This window comes from Bos mutus, chromosome 6, assembly GCF_027580195.1.
Source record: "Bos mutus isolate GX-2022 chromosome 6, NWIPB_WYAK_1.1, whole genome shotgun sequence".
Taxonomy (NCBI): domain Eukaryota; kingdom Metazoa; phylum Chordata; class Mammalia; order Artiodactyla; family Bovidae; genus Bos; species Bos mutus.
The window spans coordinates 42,004,416-42,024,679 of record NC_091622.1 but is presented as its reverse complement, the minus strand read 5'-3'; the positions used below and the strand labels follow the sequence as shown (position 1 = coordinate 42,024,679).

General features: G+C 37.5%; 1 protein-coding gene across 4 annotated transcripts in view; it reads left to right on the top strand.

The window, feature by feature from the left end:
- The window catches only part of ADGRA3 (adhesion G protein-coupled receptor A3), a 134,887-nt gene that overhangs the window by 55,787 nt on the left and 58,836 nt on the right, over positions 1-20,264 (top strand). For all 4 annotated transcript variants that reach the window (XM_070372206.1, XM_070372204.1, XM_005897098.3 and 1 more), the window contains exons 5-10: positions 5,300-5,371; positions 8,180-8,340; positions 9,989-10,202; positions 15,493-15,657; positions 18,648-18,849; positions 20,079-20,234. In XM_070372206.1, coding sequence (XP_070228307.1) covers positions 5,300-5,371; positions 8,180-8,340; positions 9,989-10,202; positions 15,493-15,657; positions 18,648-18,849; positions 20,079-20,234 — 970 coding nt within the window. The remainder of the gene's footprint in view (positions 1-5,299; positions 5,372-8,179; positions 8,341-9,988; positions 10,203-15,492; positions 15,658-18,647; positions 18,850-20,078; positions 20,235-20,264) is intronic.

Below are 20,264 nucleotides of genomic sequence, written 5' to 3'. Positions count from 1 at the left end.
GTTCAAGTTAACTTTGAAAAAGCCATATGGGCTTAAGTACTGAGGTTATTTCATCTCTACAGTAAGCGATGGGTCTCACTTGTCAGAATAGAACAAAGTACTCTTGCTCCTCAGTCAGCAAATTCGTATTTTTCAGTGTGCCCTTTAGCTCCGGGGGAAAGATAGATGGCCCCAGTATATGTTTTTAAATAAAAGATTGACTTGGTGTATAGCTTTACTCATTGCTAGAAATCAGTTAAATCTATTACAGTGTTCTTTTTTTGTAGGTGGATTACAGTTTTGTTTCAGTGCCTTTATTATATCGAGAGTTTTTAATTTTTGTTTTTGAGGAAAGTGTAAGAATTGGCAACCTGAGGCATTTATGGAGAAAAATGTGTTATGCTTTTGAGTAGTTATGAATCAAATAGTGAAAGAAGGAGTCTGAGGTTTACCATTTTCTTGACTTTAGTTCCAGATGGATTTATAGCTTTGGTCTAGGGATTTTTGACTCAACAGCAGAAGTTCTTTAGGCAAAAGTGTTGTTTTGGACAGTGCTTACATTAAAGCAGGTTACTATACACTTACTTTCTTGTTTTTGCCTCCTGCCTTAAAATCTAATATTGTTGCAAATTTTAAAGCCTGGATTGTCTCTTACGTTTTTACCAATTCTCTGATACCTGTGCGAGAATTTACAGGACATAGAACATAACGGACATATATCCAGTGAGTCATTAAAACATAGAAATAACACTACCAAGTTTCCTACTTTGTGATTGATTGGGATAATTTTGTAGTCCATGTAATAGTAGATGATAGCCCTCTTAAATGCAGCAGTATGGCACATATAGAACTATACCTGACATATCCTTCAAATACTGTTCTAAGAAAAATTAAGACTTCCTGCATGGCTCTTTGGGTAAAGAATCCACCTGCAATGCAGGAGACCCAGGAGACATGGGTTCAATCCCTGAGTCGGGAAGATCCCCTGAAGAAGAAAATGGCAACCCACTCCAGTATTCTTGCCTGGAAAAATCCATGGACAGAGGAGCCCGGCGGGCTACAGTCCATGGGTCACAAAGAGTCGGACACGACTGAGTGACTGAACTGAACTGAAGAAAAATGATCAGTACTAAACACATAAACATAAACACATAGGAAAAATTAGCAGTTGTGGTAGCTTCTTAGCATTCAGGAATGCTTTGCAGTGGAGTTGCTTGTGATCATTTGGGTTGACATAGTTCTCGAGCATTGAATCAGGAACCTTTGGATGGGTGTTCTGTGTGGGCTGCATAGCTTTCTGGGCTGTCTAAGCCAGGTTGTATGTTGCTTGTAAAGGCTGATAGCATTTGGTATTTCAGATATGGAGAATAACATTTTCATTCTAGCAAGTGGAAAAGAGAGTCTGATTAGTTAAGGGACATGTAGTACATTTTTAGGTTAAGAGTCAGAGAAGCTCTGTATTACTAATATTTCCCACCCTATAGAGTAAATGTGCAAAAGAAATAAGTCTAGAGTAGATTACTGTTCTAGCTCTTTCCTCTGCTACCTCTTCAGCTTAACTCTTTGGGTTACCCTGGAACTTTGGACCCTTAGACTCACTTGGCCTCTTAGCCAAGGAGCCTGGAAACCTTGGCAGAAGGCCTGTAGCATTCCCACCCAGACTTCTCATTGGCGATTTAGTGTAAAAATTGAAAAATGACATACGTCAGAGTGTTCAGTGGACTTGGGTGTGGTAGGCAAATTGATTGAATCTGTGTATTGATCTCTGCCTTTATTGATGGAGAAGTTCTGGGAAGTGAAGCCATCCTCCCAGAGGTTCCCACTCTAACCCTAGGAGTAACTGGCAGAAAAAGGATGGAACTAATAACGGACTCCAGTGAAGTCTCTGTCGTTCACTTATGAAGTTAGCTTACAGAGTAGTTGTTAGGAGATCCAAAAAAATTAAAACTTTGCTTTTAATTTTCTTTATGAATTTTGATCAATTTAAAACCTGTGTTTTTCCTCTAAGAATTATACCTTTAATATTTTTCTGTCAATCGAGTGATATTTATAAGAACTTCCTTTCTACAATTTAAAAATTACTGTTGTTAAGTAATAAAGCCATATAGAGAGATATGTAGGAAGAGTTGAATTTCCCCTTCATCTGTTCAAACATACCCTTCTGAGATAGCATATACTGTCCAGTGTATATATTCTCAGACTTTTCTATTGCCCCTGCAAATGTGTAGGCATCCGCACAGGGCTTTAAAAATGTGCTATACTCTGGACTTCCCTGGTGATCCGGTGGTTAAGACTTCACGTTCCGGTTCAGGGGGAAAGGGTTCGATCTGTGGTTGGGAAGCTAAGATCCCACATGCCTTGTGACCAAAACCCCAAACATAAAATAGAAGCAGTATTGTAAAAAATTCAATAAAGACTTTAAAAATGATCTACATCAAAAAAAATCTTTAAAAAGTGTATTCTACTTGACAACTTACTTAAAAAAATTTTACCAAGGTACCATTATCTTTTTAGGAGAATACTTTTTAGGAGAATACCGTTATCTTTTCAGGAGAATGTTTTTGTTCGTGCTTCTGACTAGCTAACAGAATATTCCACAAGTATAGAACAGTGCGCTGTGCTTAGTTGCTCAGTTGTGTCTGACTCTTTGCAACCGCATGGACTGTAGCCCTCCAGGCTCCTCTGTCCATGGGAATTCTCTAGGCAAGAATACTGGAGTGGATAGCCATGCCCTCCTCTGGGGGATCTTCCCAACTCAGAGATTGAACCCAGGTCTCCCACACTGCAGGTGGATGCTTTACTGTCTGAGCCATGACGTAAAAGAACAGTATGATTTAGTCAATTATTCCTAAGTTAAAGGAGGTACCATTTGATTCATTACCTCCTCCTTTAACAAGTCTGCCCTAGTAAACATGCCTGTACATACACAGATGCTGCATCGTACCCATTTAACTTACAGGAATGCAAATATCTATTTAACAAAAAGTAAGTGAGTAAAAATTAAGTGAGAGAGTAAGAAACAGCATGAGTGGGAGTGGGTGGATAATTCACCTGCCACTCCATTCAATGAGCTGTTTTAGGACACAAGAGAGTGACTTTGCTGTGAACATTGTCATTCTCAGTCCCATGATGCTTTTTTTGGTATAAACATTTCAGAGTTGGAATGTGCTTTTAATGTATTAAGGGCTTCCCTGGTGGTTCAGAGGGTAAAGCGTCTACCTGCAATGCAGGAGACTCAGGTTCGATCCCTGGGTTGGGAAGATCCCCTGGAGAAGGCAATGGCACCCCACTCCAATACTCTTGCCTGGAAAATCCCATGGACAGAGGAGCCTCGTGGGCTGCAGTCCACGGGGTCGCAAAGAGTTGGACACGACTGAGCGACATCACTCTCACTTTAATGTATTAAAGTATATGTGAATTTTTATGGTCATCAGCCAGTTACTTCACTTGGTGTCTAGCCAATCAAATAGCAGTTTGTTCCAACACTGGGGGAAAAATTGCTTTGTGTTGGGATTTACTGGGAGGATGGCATGTCTTTCTCCAATGTGATTCCTTCCTCAGTGATTTCCAAGGAAAAACAAATTAATAGTACCTAATAATTACCATAAAGTTACCTAGCAGTTAGAATCTAATGGTTCCTATAAGATACAATCATTTTGTTTATACTTAAATCCTATACTTGTAATATATATTTTTATTTCCAATGACTACACTCTTTCAAACATCTAAAAATTACAAATAATTGTACAGGGAATCTCCATGTACCCATCAGTCAGTTTCAACACTTAGTAACTCAGAGCCTATCTTGTTTTAGTTCCACATCACATCTCTTATCTTCCCACCTACATTATTTACAGTAAACCCCAGTAATCTTATAATTTCACATAGGGTACCTTGATAAAAGTACAGTTGTTCATTTTAATTACATCCAGGTTACTTTCTTAAAATGTTATGATTTGCATTCCATCAGCTGTAATACCCTTTTCAAAATCCACATTTGGTGTTCACTCTGATAAGCCAAAAAAGAAAAAGGCATTGCTTTCATGATTCTTTAATGTAAAAGTATTCTTTTTATTTTTTAAGTTCCTTGGCAATTCTTTTATGAAGATCAAAATTATTTTACTCAGCCTCTTTTCTATTAAAAAAATTATCCTAAGATATATGTAAAATGAATTCAATAATGTTTTTACTGAAGTCCATTATATATTACTTTTGAGGGATTGGTGTTTGTGCAATGTTAAGTCTTCCCATCCAGAAATACGTCGTTGCAGATGTCATGGAAACAGCTGACCTCTGCCCTCTTCAAGTCTCTTCCCTCTCCCCACTGGGGAATCCTTCTACTCAGGTGTCACTTTTTTCCATGCTTAAAGGATTTAACTCAGCCTCTGGACGTGAAGCAGGCCTCCCTGCGGGTCTCAGGACTTCTTCGGTGAGAATTCTAGGTCAGACTATAGCATTCTTGATACTACAGCAGGCACTGAACAGATCTTGGTTGTGGTTGGGTCATCCTGCCGTTTTCCTGGAGCCCTTGGTAGCAGCTCCTAAAGCTGGGGTCCATGTCCTGAACAGCCAGCCACTGCAATTGAGCACCTTCTGTATACTCTGGCTTCTTACTGGCTTCCAGAGGTATCCAAGTAAATAAGACACACAAGCCCTTTCTGTCCTGGAGCTTATGAAAGTCGAGCATGGAAGAAATCACAAAAAAATGATTTGTACAAACTACTCATATAATAGCATAAGGTGTTCTACAATTTATAGCAAACTCTGTAAGTGTTTATATATTTATTAAAGCCACGATACAAGGGGAAACCAGAGAGGTTAAGTAATCTGCCCAAGGGCAACACTGACTTCTATCCCAAGTCTTTGATTAAACTCTGGACCCGTTTCACTCTTCCAATATATTTTAGTAGGTGACTGTCAGCTGCTGCTGGTTATTTGTACCATCCTTTTCTTTGTTTTTTAATTTTTGTTTCCTTAAATGAAACTGAGTGAACTCCTGAAGAGCAGTTCTAGTTGCAATGAGAGCATGATTGAAAATCAGGTTCAGGAACGTAACTTGGAGGTTCTACATGTTATTTAACAGAAAAATCCTTATCCAGCAGTAATTTTAATTAATTTTATTTATTGCTTTATATAAGGTTAATTTTCTTCTTCAACTTTGGAGAAAATATTTACTAGATACTTCTTTCTATGAGATTTAAAACAACCTTCATAACTTCTTAATAACAGTATTTAATGATAGGATGTTTTAGGAAATATAATATAAAATGATATATAATTGTTCGCCTTTCTTACAGTAAAGTTATTTCCTTTTTTCCAGAAACCTTTCAGGGAACTTGTTTTCTTCATTATCTCAAGGAACTTTTGATTATCTTGGCTCATTACGATCTTTGTAAGTAAGAATTTTTTCTTCCTGTTTTTGTAAATGTATCTGAGTGTCTGAAAATTAAAAACAGTTATTATATGGCTTAAGAGACTTCATGGGAAAATTTTGTGATTTTGCAATAATTAGAATCTCACTTGAGAGTTTGCATTCACATTGAAAAACATACCATAAACCTTAATAATGTGTGTCAGGCTAGAGCAACCATTTTCTTCTTAGAATACTCTTATCTCTCTAATTTATATTTAAATAGGTTGGTAATTTTTTTCTTTGTGTTTCCAAATTAGAAAATATTTTGTTTACCTAATTAAATCCCCAAAGTATAAAATAAGCCTCCCTTCTTATGAAGAGTTTATAGTTAAGACTTATGTTGTACTTTGAGAGCTTTCCTGGTGGCTTACATGGTAAAGAGTCTGCCTGCAATATAGGAGACCTGGGTTCCATCCCTGGGTTGGGAAGATCTTCTGGAGAAGGAAATGGCAACCCGCTCCAGTATTCTTGCTTGGAGAATCCCATGGACAGAAGAGCCTGGAGAGTCTCAGTCAATGGGGTGGGTCACAAGGAGTCAGACACAACTGAGCGACTAACACTTCACTTCATGTTATGTTTTAGAGATTAATTTTATCCTGTGACTCCATCCCCAGACTGAATTCACAGCTTATTGCTGATATTTTTAGGCATGCTTATGTAGAATGTCTGCTTTATGAAGTCAGTGTATGGTCATATTTACACAGTTCTCTGTAGCTTTAAAATTGGCTGAGTTTTTTTTTTTTTACACCCAAAACCAGTTTTGTTAAGTGAGAGATTAGATTGTCTAGGAGTTACTTTCGAAGCTTACTGTATTTTCAGTAGCATTAATATGTCTCAAAGCATAACTTTTACTGATTCCTATTGGAATTACAGTTAAATACAATGGTTTTTCAAATTTTTATTGTGACATACAGACTTGAGTCTCTTTTTCCAGTGAAAGATGTCTTCTCTGCCAGATGCCTGTTTGATGTATGCTCACTTCTTATCTTTCCCCCCTTCCCCTCCCCTTTCTTTTTCCTTTCCCTGCCCTCCTCTTCATCTTTAGTTTTGTAAATTTATCATTTCAGTCTCATTTAGCAGCTTTCATTGGAATAAAGCCAATGGGTTAGGTGCTCAAGGGGCTTCTCACCATTATGGCAGACATATGTATGTACTTCTAGAATCCCTACATCAAACTTTTTTTTTTTCTTTTTTTAAATTTAATTTTATTTTTAATACCCAAAGTATTTTTTTATTGAGGTATAGCTGATTAACAATGTTGAGATAGTTTCAGGTGAACAGTGAAGGGATTCAGCCATACATATACACGCAACCATTCTCCCCAAACTCCCCTCCCATCCAGGCTGGCACATAACATTGAACAGAGTTCCATATGCTATACAATAGGTCTCTGTTGATTATCCATTTAAAATATAGCAGTGTGTACAGGACCTTCCCAAAGTCCTTAACTATTCCTTCCCCCCAGCAACCATGAGTTCTGTTTTCTAAGTCTGAGTCTCTTTGTGTTTTGAAAGTAAGTTCATTTGTATCATTTCTTTTAAGATTTCACAATAAGGGACGTCATGTGATTTTCTCTTTCTCTGAGACAGATAATAATTATCGCATAATTATAAAAAATAATTTTTTTGACAGGTATTATTTTCATATGCTTAAAAATTTGCAATCATTTTTCAGATCAAAGTAAAAGCCACTAACTTGCCATAGTGAACAGGCTTTGGATCATCTTGTTCCCTGACTCTTCCCTGATCTCAAGTCCAGTCAAGTCCCCCTCTTCCATAGTAATCCTCTAAGATGCCAGGCAGACATGCTTCTTCTGCCTCAGGGCCTTTGCACCTGTGAGGCCCTTTGCCTGGAAAACACTTCCACCAAGTATCACCCATGGCTCTGGGACTTCCCTGGTGGTCCAGTGGCTAAGAGTCTGTGTTCCCATTGCATGGGGCCTGGATTCAATCCCCAGTCACGGAACTAGATCCCACATGCCACAACTAGGAGTTGTGGCTCCTACACTCTGCTTCAAACTCTTATCTGGTCTTTTTGGTACTATTAACATTCTTACCCAGAAAACTGCTTTTTAGTGAAGACATATCCTTTTAGTGGGCTTATGTCAGCCATTTCTGTGAAGTTTAGGAAATAAAGACTGCAAAAATGATCTGACTTTTGAAACCCGAGATAGCAGGAATGTAAGAAGTATTTTCATGCAAAAATTGAGCAAAATTGTCAGTGCTTATAAAAGATAATGCTGTAAACTCACCAGAAGGTGGTTCTTAGGAATTAGAAGTTAGTCATCCTAATCAGAAAAACAGAATATAACCATGCGAAGCAGTCATATGTTGCTTTATGCTGTCAGAATTAAGAGTTTGCAGACATTTAAGCCAAGAACATGGCAATGATGCTGGAAGAAATGGGGAAAGCTTCAGTTTCCAGTAATAGTGCCACAGCCCTGATGACATATCCATACAAGTTTGATAGACAAAAGGAATGTGGATGTGATATTCCAGTACCCTGGGCTTCAGAAGTATGTTTCATAGATGATGAAACGATTTTGTTCACATACCATCTTTGATTGAAAGCCGAGTCAGTCCAGGATCAGGTGGGAAGGGATTTTGGGGTCAGACATTCGACATCATCTTGCTGGGAAGGAAACCATAACCAGTTGATGGTACAGTATGTGCCCTAGGTGAGATTAAGCAGCTGTGTGCTTGTCACGCAAAGACTAAGCCAATGTAAAGCAAAAGTGCAATTTAATTCATTAACCATACTGTCTAAATTGCATTTTGTGTGCTACAGAGAATTTCAGACTGAGTATCTGCTGTGTGATTGTAACATACTGTGGATGCATCGCTGGGTAAAGGAGAGAAACATCACGGTACGGGACACACGGTGTGTTTATCCCAAGTCTCTTCAGGCCCAGCCAGTCACAGGTGTGAAGCAGGAGCTGTTGACATGCGGTAAGGAAGAAAAGCTGAGAAACAGTTAACTGTGTTTGCTTGCTGCCATGTGTTTCCTGACAAACTTCAGAATTCTTTTTATATGTTGGAACCGATTGTAGCCATCACTCTTCATGAATTTGATAATATTCAGTTTTTGTCAACAGTTAAGTCAGTTGAATTAAAAAATGTTTTTTTCAATTGGCATTTAAAGTTCTTAGGTTCTGAACAGCTTTCTTAATGAAATTCAATTTCAATAAATAGTATAGATCTTCATATTTTCTAATAGCAAATCAGTAATACGTTGATAGTGCTAAAATCTCAGGATGCAATCATGCATTTTATTGATAGGGTATGAATTGATACAGCCTTCTTGAAGGGTGGCTTGGCAGTATCAGTGTTCTTAGAGAATTGGTACAACTTGATATAGCTAATTCTGCAAGTAGGGCTTAATTCTTGAGAAATCATCAGCTATGTGTGTAAATCTTCAGATTTTATATAAGAACATATCTTAAATTCTGGAAAATAGGGCATTGGCTTACTTATGACAGTCCATTCAATGAAATAGCATATTTGTTGAAAATCATGATTTTCCAGAATACCTGAAGACTTGAGGGAAATAATACATTTACCATGTGTTTAATGAAAAAGAAAAACCAGAAAAAACAAGAAACAGTCCTTATAATGATAGAGGGAGGTTCTAGTTTAGTCTCTGTGCTTGGAAATAAACAACCCTATCAGTTTTTTCCTTTTATTTTCATCATCATTGTTGTTTCACATGTGAAGTATGCTCATTGGATTAAAGATTTATGAAAAGAAATAATGTGTACACATAAGAAATCACCTTGGTGTACACTTTAAATATCTTATAATTTTGTCAATTATACCTCCATAAAGCTGGGGGGAGAAAATGAAAAAACTGAAAGAAGGAAAAAAAAAAACAAAATCCATACTTAACATTCTTATCACTCATAGGTAGCTAACATCAAAGATACCTTGGTATACATATCAATTTTCTACCTTTTTATTATGTTTTATCCAAAATACCATACTCTAATATTATTTTGTATCATTTTTAAACTTGAAATAATGTAAACTTGTTTCCTCATCATACTGATATAAAAGATGCATACCAATTCATTATATATATATAGCCATAACTTTTATTTTTACATTATAGGGATATAGCCACAATAATTTCTTTATTACTGCATATTTAGGTTGTTAATTTCTCTCTCCATAAACATTAACAAGATTAATTTCCTTACGTACATCTTTACGTATTAGCTATTTAGGATAGCTTGCTACTAAAAGTAGAATTGTTATGTTAGAGACTGAATATTTTAAAGGTTTTTAATGGGCCGTGATATTTGTGTACGTTTTGGCATATGTAGTTTAAGATTTCCTTCTTTTATTTTTCTTATTGGAAAGAAATATATCAGCTTTGTAAAAGTGACGTGAAATGGTTTAATTTTAATTTTATTTAATGGTGTTTTCATCTTGGATCCTCTTAATTCAGCAACATCTTTGTTGATGGTAAAACTAGAATGCTGATTACTGAGGAATTTGTTTTTCCATTTTTAAGATTTCAATTCGAACTTCTATAATTTTAAGTTCTGTAGTGTGAATATAGTATTTGTTTACTGAGTCTTTGTTCTCCTGTCTCTAGACCCTCCCCTTGAATTACCATCTTTCTACATGACTCCGTCTCATCGTCAAGTTGTATTTGAAGGAGACAGCCTTCCTTTCCAGTGCATGGCTTCATATATCGATCAAGACATGCAAGTGTTATGGTATCAAGACGGGCGAATAGTCGAAACTGATGAATCCCAAGGTATCTTTGTTGAAAAGAACATGATTCACAACTGCTCATTGATTGCAAGGTAAACTTTTTTAGATGAGGAATTGTCTCTGTAGATTTTATCATCTCAGAAATTGTAATGTTTAGTTGACGTTTAAATTAATATTTTACCTTCTTGCATTTAAAAAGCAAATGTCTGACATTTCTTTTTCTGATCGTTATATATCTTTGAAAGTTATCTTTTGTTTATCTTTTCCATCTAGTTTTGGAGGTAAAAAAAGCATAAGGTAGAAGGGAAACACTTTAAAAGCTGGAGACTTTTTGTTTAAAGTTTTAAGAGGAAAAAATGTAACCTTTTTTTTTTTTTTTTTTTTTAACCAAACTTAATTTCCAACTATTTCCTGCTGCTATTAATAAGCGCAGAATTTCACTTCTAGGAATCACCTAATTTTCACTGTCTTATGATTAATGTTGCATTTTAAGATACTGCCTTTTTTCATCCTGTTAGTATAAAACAGTATACTACCTGTTAACCTCATGGTTGGTGCAAGTGCCACAATAGTTAGTTTGAATGAAGTTAAAGTACAAAAAACAGGATAAAAATAAATGTTATCACTCATTGTATTTTATTTTGGTGATATGTTAATCTGTAGGCATTGAATTTTCTCTTTCCTGCTCTCTGCCTCTGTCTCTGAGTATCTCTCCAAGCCTTTTCTATGTTTTTCTCTTTCCTTTTTATCAATTTTATGACGTTAGACCTCAACTTGAATATTTAAGGATAGAGCTATAACTTTCTACTGAGGTACTTTATGTAGTATTACAAAAGTGCATGAAAAAACTACCAAGAAACTAATAGTTCTCTGAGTTCAGTCTCAAGTCTGGGAATTTTGAGGTTTGAATATTCTGTTTCATAATTTCTCTTTCTCTTCTGAGATTTCCTTAGAAGCATATTTTCATTTATGTCTTTGAACTTTTATAGTAGAAACCCTTAAATCCTTGCCTCTTAGTATCTGGGTTATATGGGGGTCATCGCCCTGCTTATTTTTTATGAATATGGTTTATATTTTCTACTTTAAAAAGTATTATTTATATGTCTGGTAATGTTGGATTGTATCCTAGATATTGTGAATGATTTGCTGTGGAGAAGCTGACAAAGTACAGCTTATGGGACAAATCTGGCCTATTAATTTTTTTTATAGTTTTAAATGGTTACCTATCAAATGGTTATACAGATACCTTCCAAATAGTATTGCTTCTCAGTCAGCAAAACCTAAAGTATTTACTGTGTGGCCTTCAAAGAAAACGTTTGCTGACCCCTGACTCTGGATTCTTTTGTATTCTTCTCAAAGACAGCTGATTTTGTTTCACTGAGCAGTTAGCTTTTGGTTAAGCTAAAACTCCTGGACCTGGCTTTTGTGTAGTAGGCAGCCACTGAAATCTGCTTGGTGTTTGCTGTGTCTGCATGTAGGTCAGGGCTCAGTTAAAGAACTGGGTGAATTATATATGCACAAGTTTGGGCTTCTAGCCAGGCTGCTTTCACCTCTGTCTCTGATTTTTCAACCACTCAGATTTTGAGTTTCTTTTTGAATAATGCCTGCCCTTTGGCAAAAGTCATTAAAAAAATTTCCTGGTTACTCCCCAGTGCCAATCTCTTTTTTCTAAAGTCAGTTCCTCTTTGGCTTCTGCTCACTTTGGACCACTCACCATGTGTTCAGATAGTTGACTGTAGTTTGTCTACAGCTTATAGCTGTTAAATGTCGGGAGTGTGGTTTGATAGGAGCCAAGAAAGGAATGTCAATCCACTCCAGTATTCTTGCCTGGAGAATTCCACGGACAGAGGAGCCTGGAGGGCTACCGTCCATGGGGTCACAAAGAGTCAGACACGATTGAGCAACTCACACTTTCTTTGACTCTACTATTACCAGAAGCAGAGTTCGCTTACTAGGGGTTAAGACTGTTAGGAATGTTTTGTGTATTCTTTGCATCAGTGTATTAAGTCCCAGTGAGAAGAGTCTGTTACATTGTTTTTACTGTGGTGATAATTTCACAAGTGTATACATATGTTAGAAGTTACCAAATTGTAGACTTGAAGTAGTTTATTGTCTGAGTAGACAATAATTGACATATAGTATGCACCCCACTCCAGTACTCCTGCCTGGAAAATCCCATGGACAGAGGAGCCTGGTAGGCTGCAGTCCATGGGGTCGCGAAGAGTCGGACACGACTGAGCGACTTCCCTTTCACTTTGACTTTCATGCATTGGAGAAGGAAATGGCAGCCCACTCCAGTGTTCTTGCCTGGAGAATCCCAGGGACGCCGGAGCCTGGTGGGCTGCCGTCTATGGGGTTGCACAGCATTGGACACGACTGAAGCGACTTAGCAGCAGCAGCAGTACAACAGTAGGAGAAGGCAATGGCACCCCACTCCAGTACTCTTGCCTGGAAAATCCCATGGACGGAGGAGCCTGGAAGGCTGCAGTCCATGGGGTAGCTGAGGGTCGGACACGACTGAGCAACTTCACTGTCACTTTTCACTTTCATGCATTGGAGAAGGAAATGGCAACCCACTCCAGTGTTCTTGCCTGGAGAATCCCAGGGACGGGGGAGCCTGATGGGCTGCTGTCTATGGGATCGCACAGAGTCGGACATGACTGAAGTGACTTAGCAGTAGCAAAGCTTTAAAAATGTAATAGAACTCTTGTCTGAATAAAAGCTTTATTTTTTAAAGTTTTACTGAAGTTTAGTTAATTTATAGTGCTGTGTTAATTTCTGCTATATAGCAAAGTGCCTCAGTTATATATATACATACTTATACATATATATATACACACACACTTTTTCAGATTCTTTTCTATTATGGTTCATCACAGGGTATTGAATATAGTTCCAAGAGCTTCAATTTAGGCTTCTTCAATTTTGTAACAAGTAACCAGATTTACTTTATAAATTCATTTCTCTGTCATGTTTAACTTAATCTAAATTCCATTAGCATTAAAAAAATTAATTCAAAGGATAGCAACTTCGCACAATGGTTTTTTGTTGATAGGAATACTTACTAAAGTGAAAGTCTTTCATATGAAGACTGGGAAGTCCTTTACCTGGAGTTAGCTCCAGAATAATAGAAAGTTGTAGGAGAAGGAAATATGTGGTTATTGGATTGGGTAGCCTCATAGACCTCTTGATTCTTCATTGGTCTTTGCATGTCATTGAGCCTTCATTAATAAGAACTGGAGTTTGTATTTTTCCTGGACATTGAAATTGAAGCTACCCCTTCTCCTTAAATCTCCTAATGTGTTGTGTTGAGGATTCTTGAAAAATTTATTCTGATAATTGGTTTTAGACATTGAAGGTATTGCTGAAAGTTATCTTTAAAAAATGTTAGGACCATTTTCCCCAGAGCGTGTGCTAACATGCTCTGGGATGCTACAGTGAGTGGACAGAGGTGCTGTGGGGTATTTTGAGTGTTTGAGCATAGTGATACTGGACATTCCTGGACATCTCACAGCTACCAGCTCCGGGCAGTTAGGGTGTTGACATTACATCATGCTGCCTCCCTTTTGTTTGTGTCGCATCTTAGATACTGGTATTTTGACAATTACTATGGTACAAAGCAAGTACTGTATGAAAATCATTGTGGAATAAGAAATAGAGATATCATTGTCTGATCTGTATCTGATTAATTTTGGAGTGCCCAGTAAGCATGCGCAACCCATTAGGAAGCAGTTGTGGTTATGTAAGAATGAAATATTTATTTTAAATTGATTTTTTTTTTTTTCAAATGGCTGTAAGGTATTAGGACATATATACACAGTTTTAGGATTTCGTGTAGTCATTGCAACCACCCTAGGTGTTTCTTTTAGGCTAGGGGCACTGTGAAAGTTATCTAGTCAGTGAAGGTACCATGAACTGAGAAAATATGGGGACTTCTGGATTTGAGAATGCTTTTTATTGCCCAGAATTTTTATATACTTCTTCCTGGTTCAGTAGAGTCATATAAAGTAGAATTCTAGTTGGCAATGTTTTGGTTATTTAAATTTAATGTCAAACTCTTCTGTGTCGTTTTACCTTGAGTATACCTATTTTAATATGTTAATGTATTTAACTTAGTAAAGATGATAAACATTTTCTTTGGTTCAAAATCACAGTCCCTCAAAGTCTTTATTAGAGCATTTATTGTTGTGTAGCCATTAATGATTTAGGAAGCTACAAAAATGTATAGTAACTTCAAGACAGTCTTTAGTGAGTTAATTAAAATGATACATGCTTTATGTCTAATGATTTATCTGTATCTACATAAAAGCAAAGTATGATAGATCATGTGGGGGGAATAAAGGTTAATTGAAGATTCTGCCATTTGCTCTTAATTAATAGGTTTTATATTAGAGAATTATGATGTCATCTTGAAAGTTGAATTTTCTGACAGCTGTTCAGAAATATAGCTGTTATTAGAAGTTGAAGTATACTTTTAAATGAAAAGCTACTTTTTTAAAAGCCTTAATTGGTAATTTATTAAATCTTTTTAGAGACTTAATAGGTTTCTCCCCTTTTCCATAAGATATTTCATTTTAAATATTAATTACACACTTTATATTAGTCTCCTTCATGCTTGAATATTTTCCCTAGAATTCCCAAGATGTAACTTGGTAACTTCCCTGCTAGTTTTTTAATTGTTAGGCTTTTGATTTTTTTTTTTTTCTCTTTTTTCTTATTGCAGTGTAGTTGATTTACAACGTTGTGTTGGTTTCAGGTGTACAAAGTGATTCAGTTAGACCTGTGTGTGTATAGATATATTTTCCAGATTCTTTCCCTTATAGGTTATTACAAAATATTGAGTATAGTTCCTGTGCTATACACTAGGTCCTTGTTGGTTGCCTGTTTCATGTGTAGTAGTATGTATATGTTAATCCCAAACTCAATTTATCCTTCTTCCCTCCTTTCCCTTTGAGAACCATAAGTTAGTTTACTATGTCTGTGGGTCTGTTTCTGTTTTTATCCCTTATATGTGAAATCTAAAGAAACAGATACGAATGAACTTAGATACAAAACGGAAAACATAGCCTCTCCATTAGTTTTGCTGAAGGCAGTGCTGTGATGTTTCTGTTTTGGTGCTTGGTTTCCCTCTGTGGCATGGCCTGCTCTCCCTTTTCCTGGAGTCTCAGTGCCACTGCCCTCCATTCATTCTTATGTTACAGCCAGCTCTTGACTTGCTGCTGAAGTACTTAAACGGAGGGATCGTTTTTTTAATTCATTTTTATCTAGCAAGCGCTTAGCCTCCAGCACACATTCATGTTTGCTAAATGCATGATCGAAGCACATGTTGTCTCCCTTCTTGCCTAACCATATTTTCTCTCTTTAAACTCTTTCTTCATGCAGTGCCCTAACCATTTCTAATATTCAGGCTGGATCGACTGGAAATTGGGGCTGCCACGTCCAGACCAAACGTGGGAACAATACAAGAACCGTGGATATTGTGGTCTTAGAAAGCTCTGCACAGTACTGTCCTCCTGAGAGGGTGGTGAACAATAAAGGAGATTTCAGGTCAGTGACTTGAAGAGTGCTGAAAGGGGCTGATTTGCCCCAATTCTTTTTATTCTCAAAGGCATAAGTAAGTAAGTGAGTAAGTGAAGTAGCTCAGTCGTGTCTGACTCTTTGGGACCCCATGGACTGTAGCCTACCAGGCTCCTCCGTCCATGGGATTTTCCAGGCAGTAGTACTGGAGCGGACTGCCATTTCCTTCTCCAGTGGATCTTCCTGACCCAGGGATTGAACCCAGGTCTCCCACATTATAGACAGACGCTTTACCATCTGAGCCACCACGGAAGTATAGATGTATGCAATTGGTCTCCTGTCTTCAGTAAGAATTTGAGAAATGTATTCACATATATAATAGGATCACTCTAGTGGCTCAGGACGGTAAAGCGTCTGTCTGCAATACAGAAGACCCAGGTTCGATCCCTGGGTTGGGAAGATCCCCTGGAGAAGGAAATGGCAGCCCACTCCAGTATTCTTGCCTGGAAAATCCCATGGATCTCGGAGCCTGGTAGGCTACCGTCCATTGTGTTGCAAAGAGTCGGACACGACTGAGCGACTTCACTTTGACTTTATTCACATATATATCCTTATATATCTAAGGACTGCCCTTTAGAATGGTGATTTCAGAATCATTTATGGAAACTAAAAGTAAAAACAGGTGCCTGAACTTTATCTCAGATCTATTGATTGATGAGTCTCTGAAGGTTGAGCCAGAAGTGTTTATTTTTATTTTGTAGTTTTGTTGTAGTAGTTAAGAACCACTACCTTAAGAAACATTTTGGAAATTCCACTCAAATAATGTGAAATTCAGACAGGTTAACAGCATTTCCTGTTTCTGAGGGGCTTTTTTTGGATGGCCTTTGGAAGGTTTTGTTGTGTTAATTCAGTTTTAACTGCAGACAGTCAGTAGACATTGTACTTAGCAGAAACACACACCCAGTCAAGAAAGCTGTTGGGTGGCCTGAAAGCTGGGGAGCCTCTAGTGTTGGACCCTGTTAGGATAAGCAGATTGACTTAAATGCTGTGGTTTTGTTTTTGCTTTTTAATAGAAAGTTTAGAATTTGTGAGCGGTAACAACTTTTACTTTAGACTCCCCTTTCTTTCAAAGTTGCTTTAAAACATTATCTTTAAACTTATTATTTACCTAAAATGCTTTATGTTCAGGATTTTAATAATCGGTTTATAGTTAATATAAATGAAGGGAAATATGTAGCTCTTTAAAGCAGCATAGAGATTTTTGAATACACGGTTGGTTTACACTGTCTGTGATTGGTATTTTTGCTGCCTTGTGGCTATAAATCTGATTTTTAAGGATAAGAAAAAAACTCTTTGTTGTTATTCTTTCAAGTCCAAGGTGAAGAAGCAATGACAACTTTAGCTCAGCTAGTTCTTCATTGATTTTTTTTTTTTAAATTGCCTTTTGACTTTCCTTTCTCCTCCCCCATTTAAAATTCTTCTGGATAATGTGTGCGTGGAAATCATAATTTATTGTTGCCAACAGATAAGTCTTTTATGTGGATTAACTGTTAACTTGTAATATTTATACAGTATACTTTGAAGTGAAATAGATACCATTTGTTAATTTTGTTACATTCAATGCCTTTATTAAATAATCATAGGATATTTTCTATTTATGGTGTATTATCTGTCTTTACTCATAGTTTTGGAGTGTTTTCATTTTTAAAAATAGAAGAAGAATCTGTTTAACTGATTAATGAATTATTTATCTTTTGACACTCCTTAAGATATAATACAGTTAGAACTTCTACTGCATTAATAAAATTTAGTTTAGCATTGCTTGATCTATTTATACAGTTTTTGATAATGCATTACATTTTGGTGTGGCTGATATTATAATTTAGAAGTTCATATGTTGTAAGTCATCTGTAGCTTTTATTAAATACATTATTTTCATTCCCAGTTTTGGAGAAATAGAGCTCAAATAACAAAGATTTCTCCCAGTCCAGTTAGTGCTGATTTCACGCCAGCAGGTTGGTGTAGTCACTTGCACAGTACCTATGCAATTTATCTGGGTTTCACTCAGATAAATTTGGTTGTATATGTTATTGGATGTTTTCAAGACCACCTCCCAAGTGCAAAAGTTTGTTGAAAGGACTCACAGGACTCAGCATGCAGCTGTGGTCACAGCTCAGATGTAGTGATGTAGTAATATACCTAGCCGGATAATAAGGGGAAAAGACACAGATGGATTCTGGGGCGATCAGTGTGTAAGTTCTTGATTATCTCTGCCTCCCAGGAGGCTCATGCAGAGCCTACCCCTCCTCCAGCCTTGAAAAGGCAGCAGCCTCTGTATAGTTTTTTTGCCCAGGGAAGACGATTGGAGTCTCAGCATCCAAAACTCCTGTTGGGAAATGTTTATAAAGGCAACCTCTGTCTATCTCATTCCAAAACTTTAGACCTTCAGGGTGAAAGCAGGTGCTCAGCACACACCATATGGCTTCCCCAGACTGTCTAAGTAAAGTGAATCACTCTTACCAGTTAACTGTGAACACAAAAAGCCCCAAATTCCTGGGTGCCACTGAAGGGCCAGCATTGCAGGCAGGCCACTTTAAGGATGGCAGTCCTTTCTGCAAGTATACTGTCTTTCTGTGAAAGGCCAAATTCTATTCATACTGGAAAAGATTCTGACCCTATATACCTAATGATTGTATAAGCCAACGATACAGTAACAGTAATTAAAGAAACATAAGACCATTTGGTGCACCATTTTTCTTTTCTGCTTGATAAGGTACAATTTCCGTGGTTGTATTTAGAATATTTTAGGAAAATATTCTGTTATGGCATTAAAATTTTTTCAGCTGATACCTTACAATGGTTTTAGTTCATTTTAGCTTTTTTTGTTTTTGCCTTTATTGTTAAAGGAGTTCTGTTTCTTCTGGATTTTCCTCTGATTCCGTGCGACACGTCCTGATCCTCGATTTTCCCCTGCTGTTACTTGTGTCAGCGTAGGTTCTCTCGTGTCTTCGTCTCTCTAGGTGGCCCAGAACACTGGCGGGCATCACCGCGTATCTGCAGTGTACTCGGAACGCCCACGGCAGTGGGATCTACCCTGGGAACGCACAGGATGAGAGAAAGGCCTGGCGCAGATGTGATCGAGGTGGCTTTTGGGCGGATGATGATTATTCTCGCTGCCAGTATGCGAACGATGTCACTAGAGTTCTTTATATGTTTAATCAGGTAACTGGAAAGTCTTCAGATCTGCTGAGGTTGCTAATAAGACGTGGTGCTCACACCAAATACATAAGTTTTTTTTACTATTAGTAAAGCGTAAGGATTTGGTGTCTATACTTTCGTGGACTGTGTCTTTGGGATCAGACCTGTTCTTCTCAACCAGTATTCACAGCCCTCTCTGGCATTACTCTTCCTTTCCAGGTATGGCCTGGCTTTATGCCTTTGCTTGAATAACTTAGCATCTGTATCCCCAAACAGAATCCCAACCATTCTTCAAGAGCACCTGGGAGGCCCCCTCTTCAGTTCCTTTTATAATCCCTTTGTCACAAGCGATCCCTTGTCGTGCTTGTCTTTTTAGTGTGCCTTTTCTCATCTCTGCTTCTATGTCTTTTTAAAAACCATAGCCGATTATAAGCAGCTGGCAGGTGGTTTCTTTTACACATTTTCTTACGCTTCTTTGCACCTGGTATACACTTTTTGTAATGGTTGGTGCTGAGTTGTGTTTAAGTCAATAATAAACAAATGAAAAACATTACAGGCCGTGCATGGCAGTATAGATAAGTGCTAAATAAGTGGTTCATACTCCCAGGTGGCAGGAGTTCCAGGGGAGATGTTGATCCCTCCTGGCTGGAATACTTGGGAAAGGTGTTACTAGGCAATTGGAATTGAGTATATATAGGATTTGGATAGATACAGATCAAGAGATGGTGCAGGCCGCTTCCCTGATTTTTCTTTTTCTTTTTAAACTTTTAACTTTGTTATTTTTATCTTTTGGCTGTGCTGTAGCATGTGGGATCTTAGTTCCCTGACCAGGGATCAAACCCACATCCCCTGCATTAGAACCACTGGACCACCAGGGAAGTCCCTCCCTGATGTGTTTTTATGTGCTGTTTTATTTCATTCTAAGTTAAAAAAAGAAAATTCCTTCAGTTAGTTTCCAATAAAATTTGTCTTAGTTTTGGAAAAAGCATTTTGCGAAGGTCGTAGTGAATCGGTGATAAAGAGTTTTGAAATTGCCATGTTTTGAAATGCAAAGATAAGGTGCAATGTGGGAGACCTGGGTTCGATCCCTGGGTTGGGAAGATCCCTTGGAGAAGGGAAAGGCTACCTACTCCAGTATTCTGGCCTGGAGAATTCCATGGACTATACAGTCCATGGTGTCACAAAGAGTCGGACACGACTGAGCGACTTTCACTTCACTTGCTAAGTGCTTCTTTTTTGCCTTTTTAATACAGATGCCCCTCAATCTTACCAACGCTGTGGCTACAGCCCGACAGTTATTAGCTTACACTGTGGAAGCAGCCAACTTTTCGGACAAGATGGATGTTATATTTGTGGCTGAAATGATAGAGAAATTTGGAAGATTTACCAAAGAGGAAAAATCAAAAGAGGTATTTTCTGGTTCAGATTTGTAGCATATA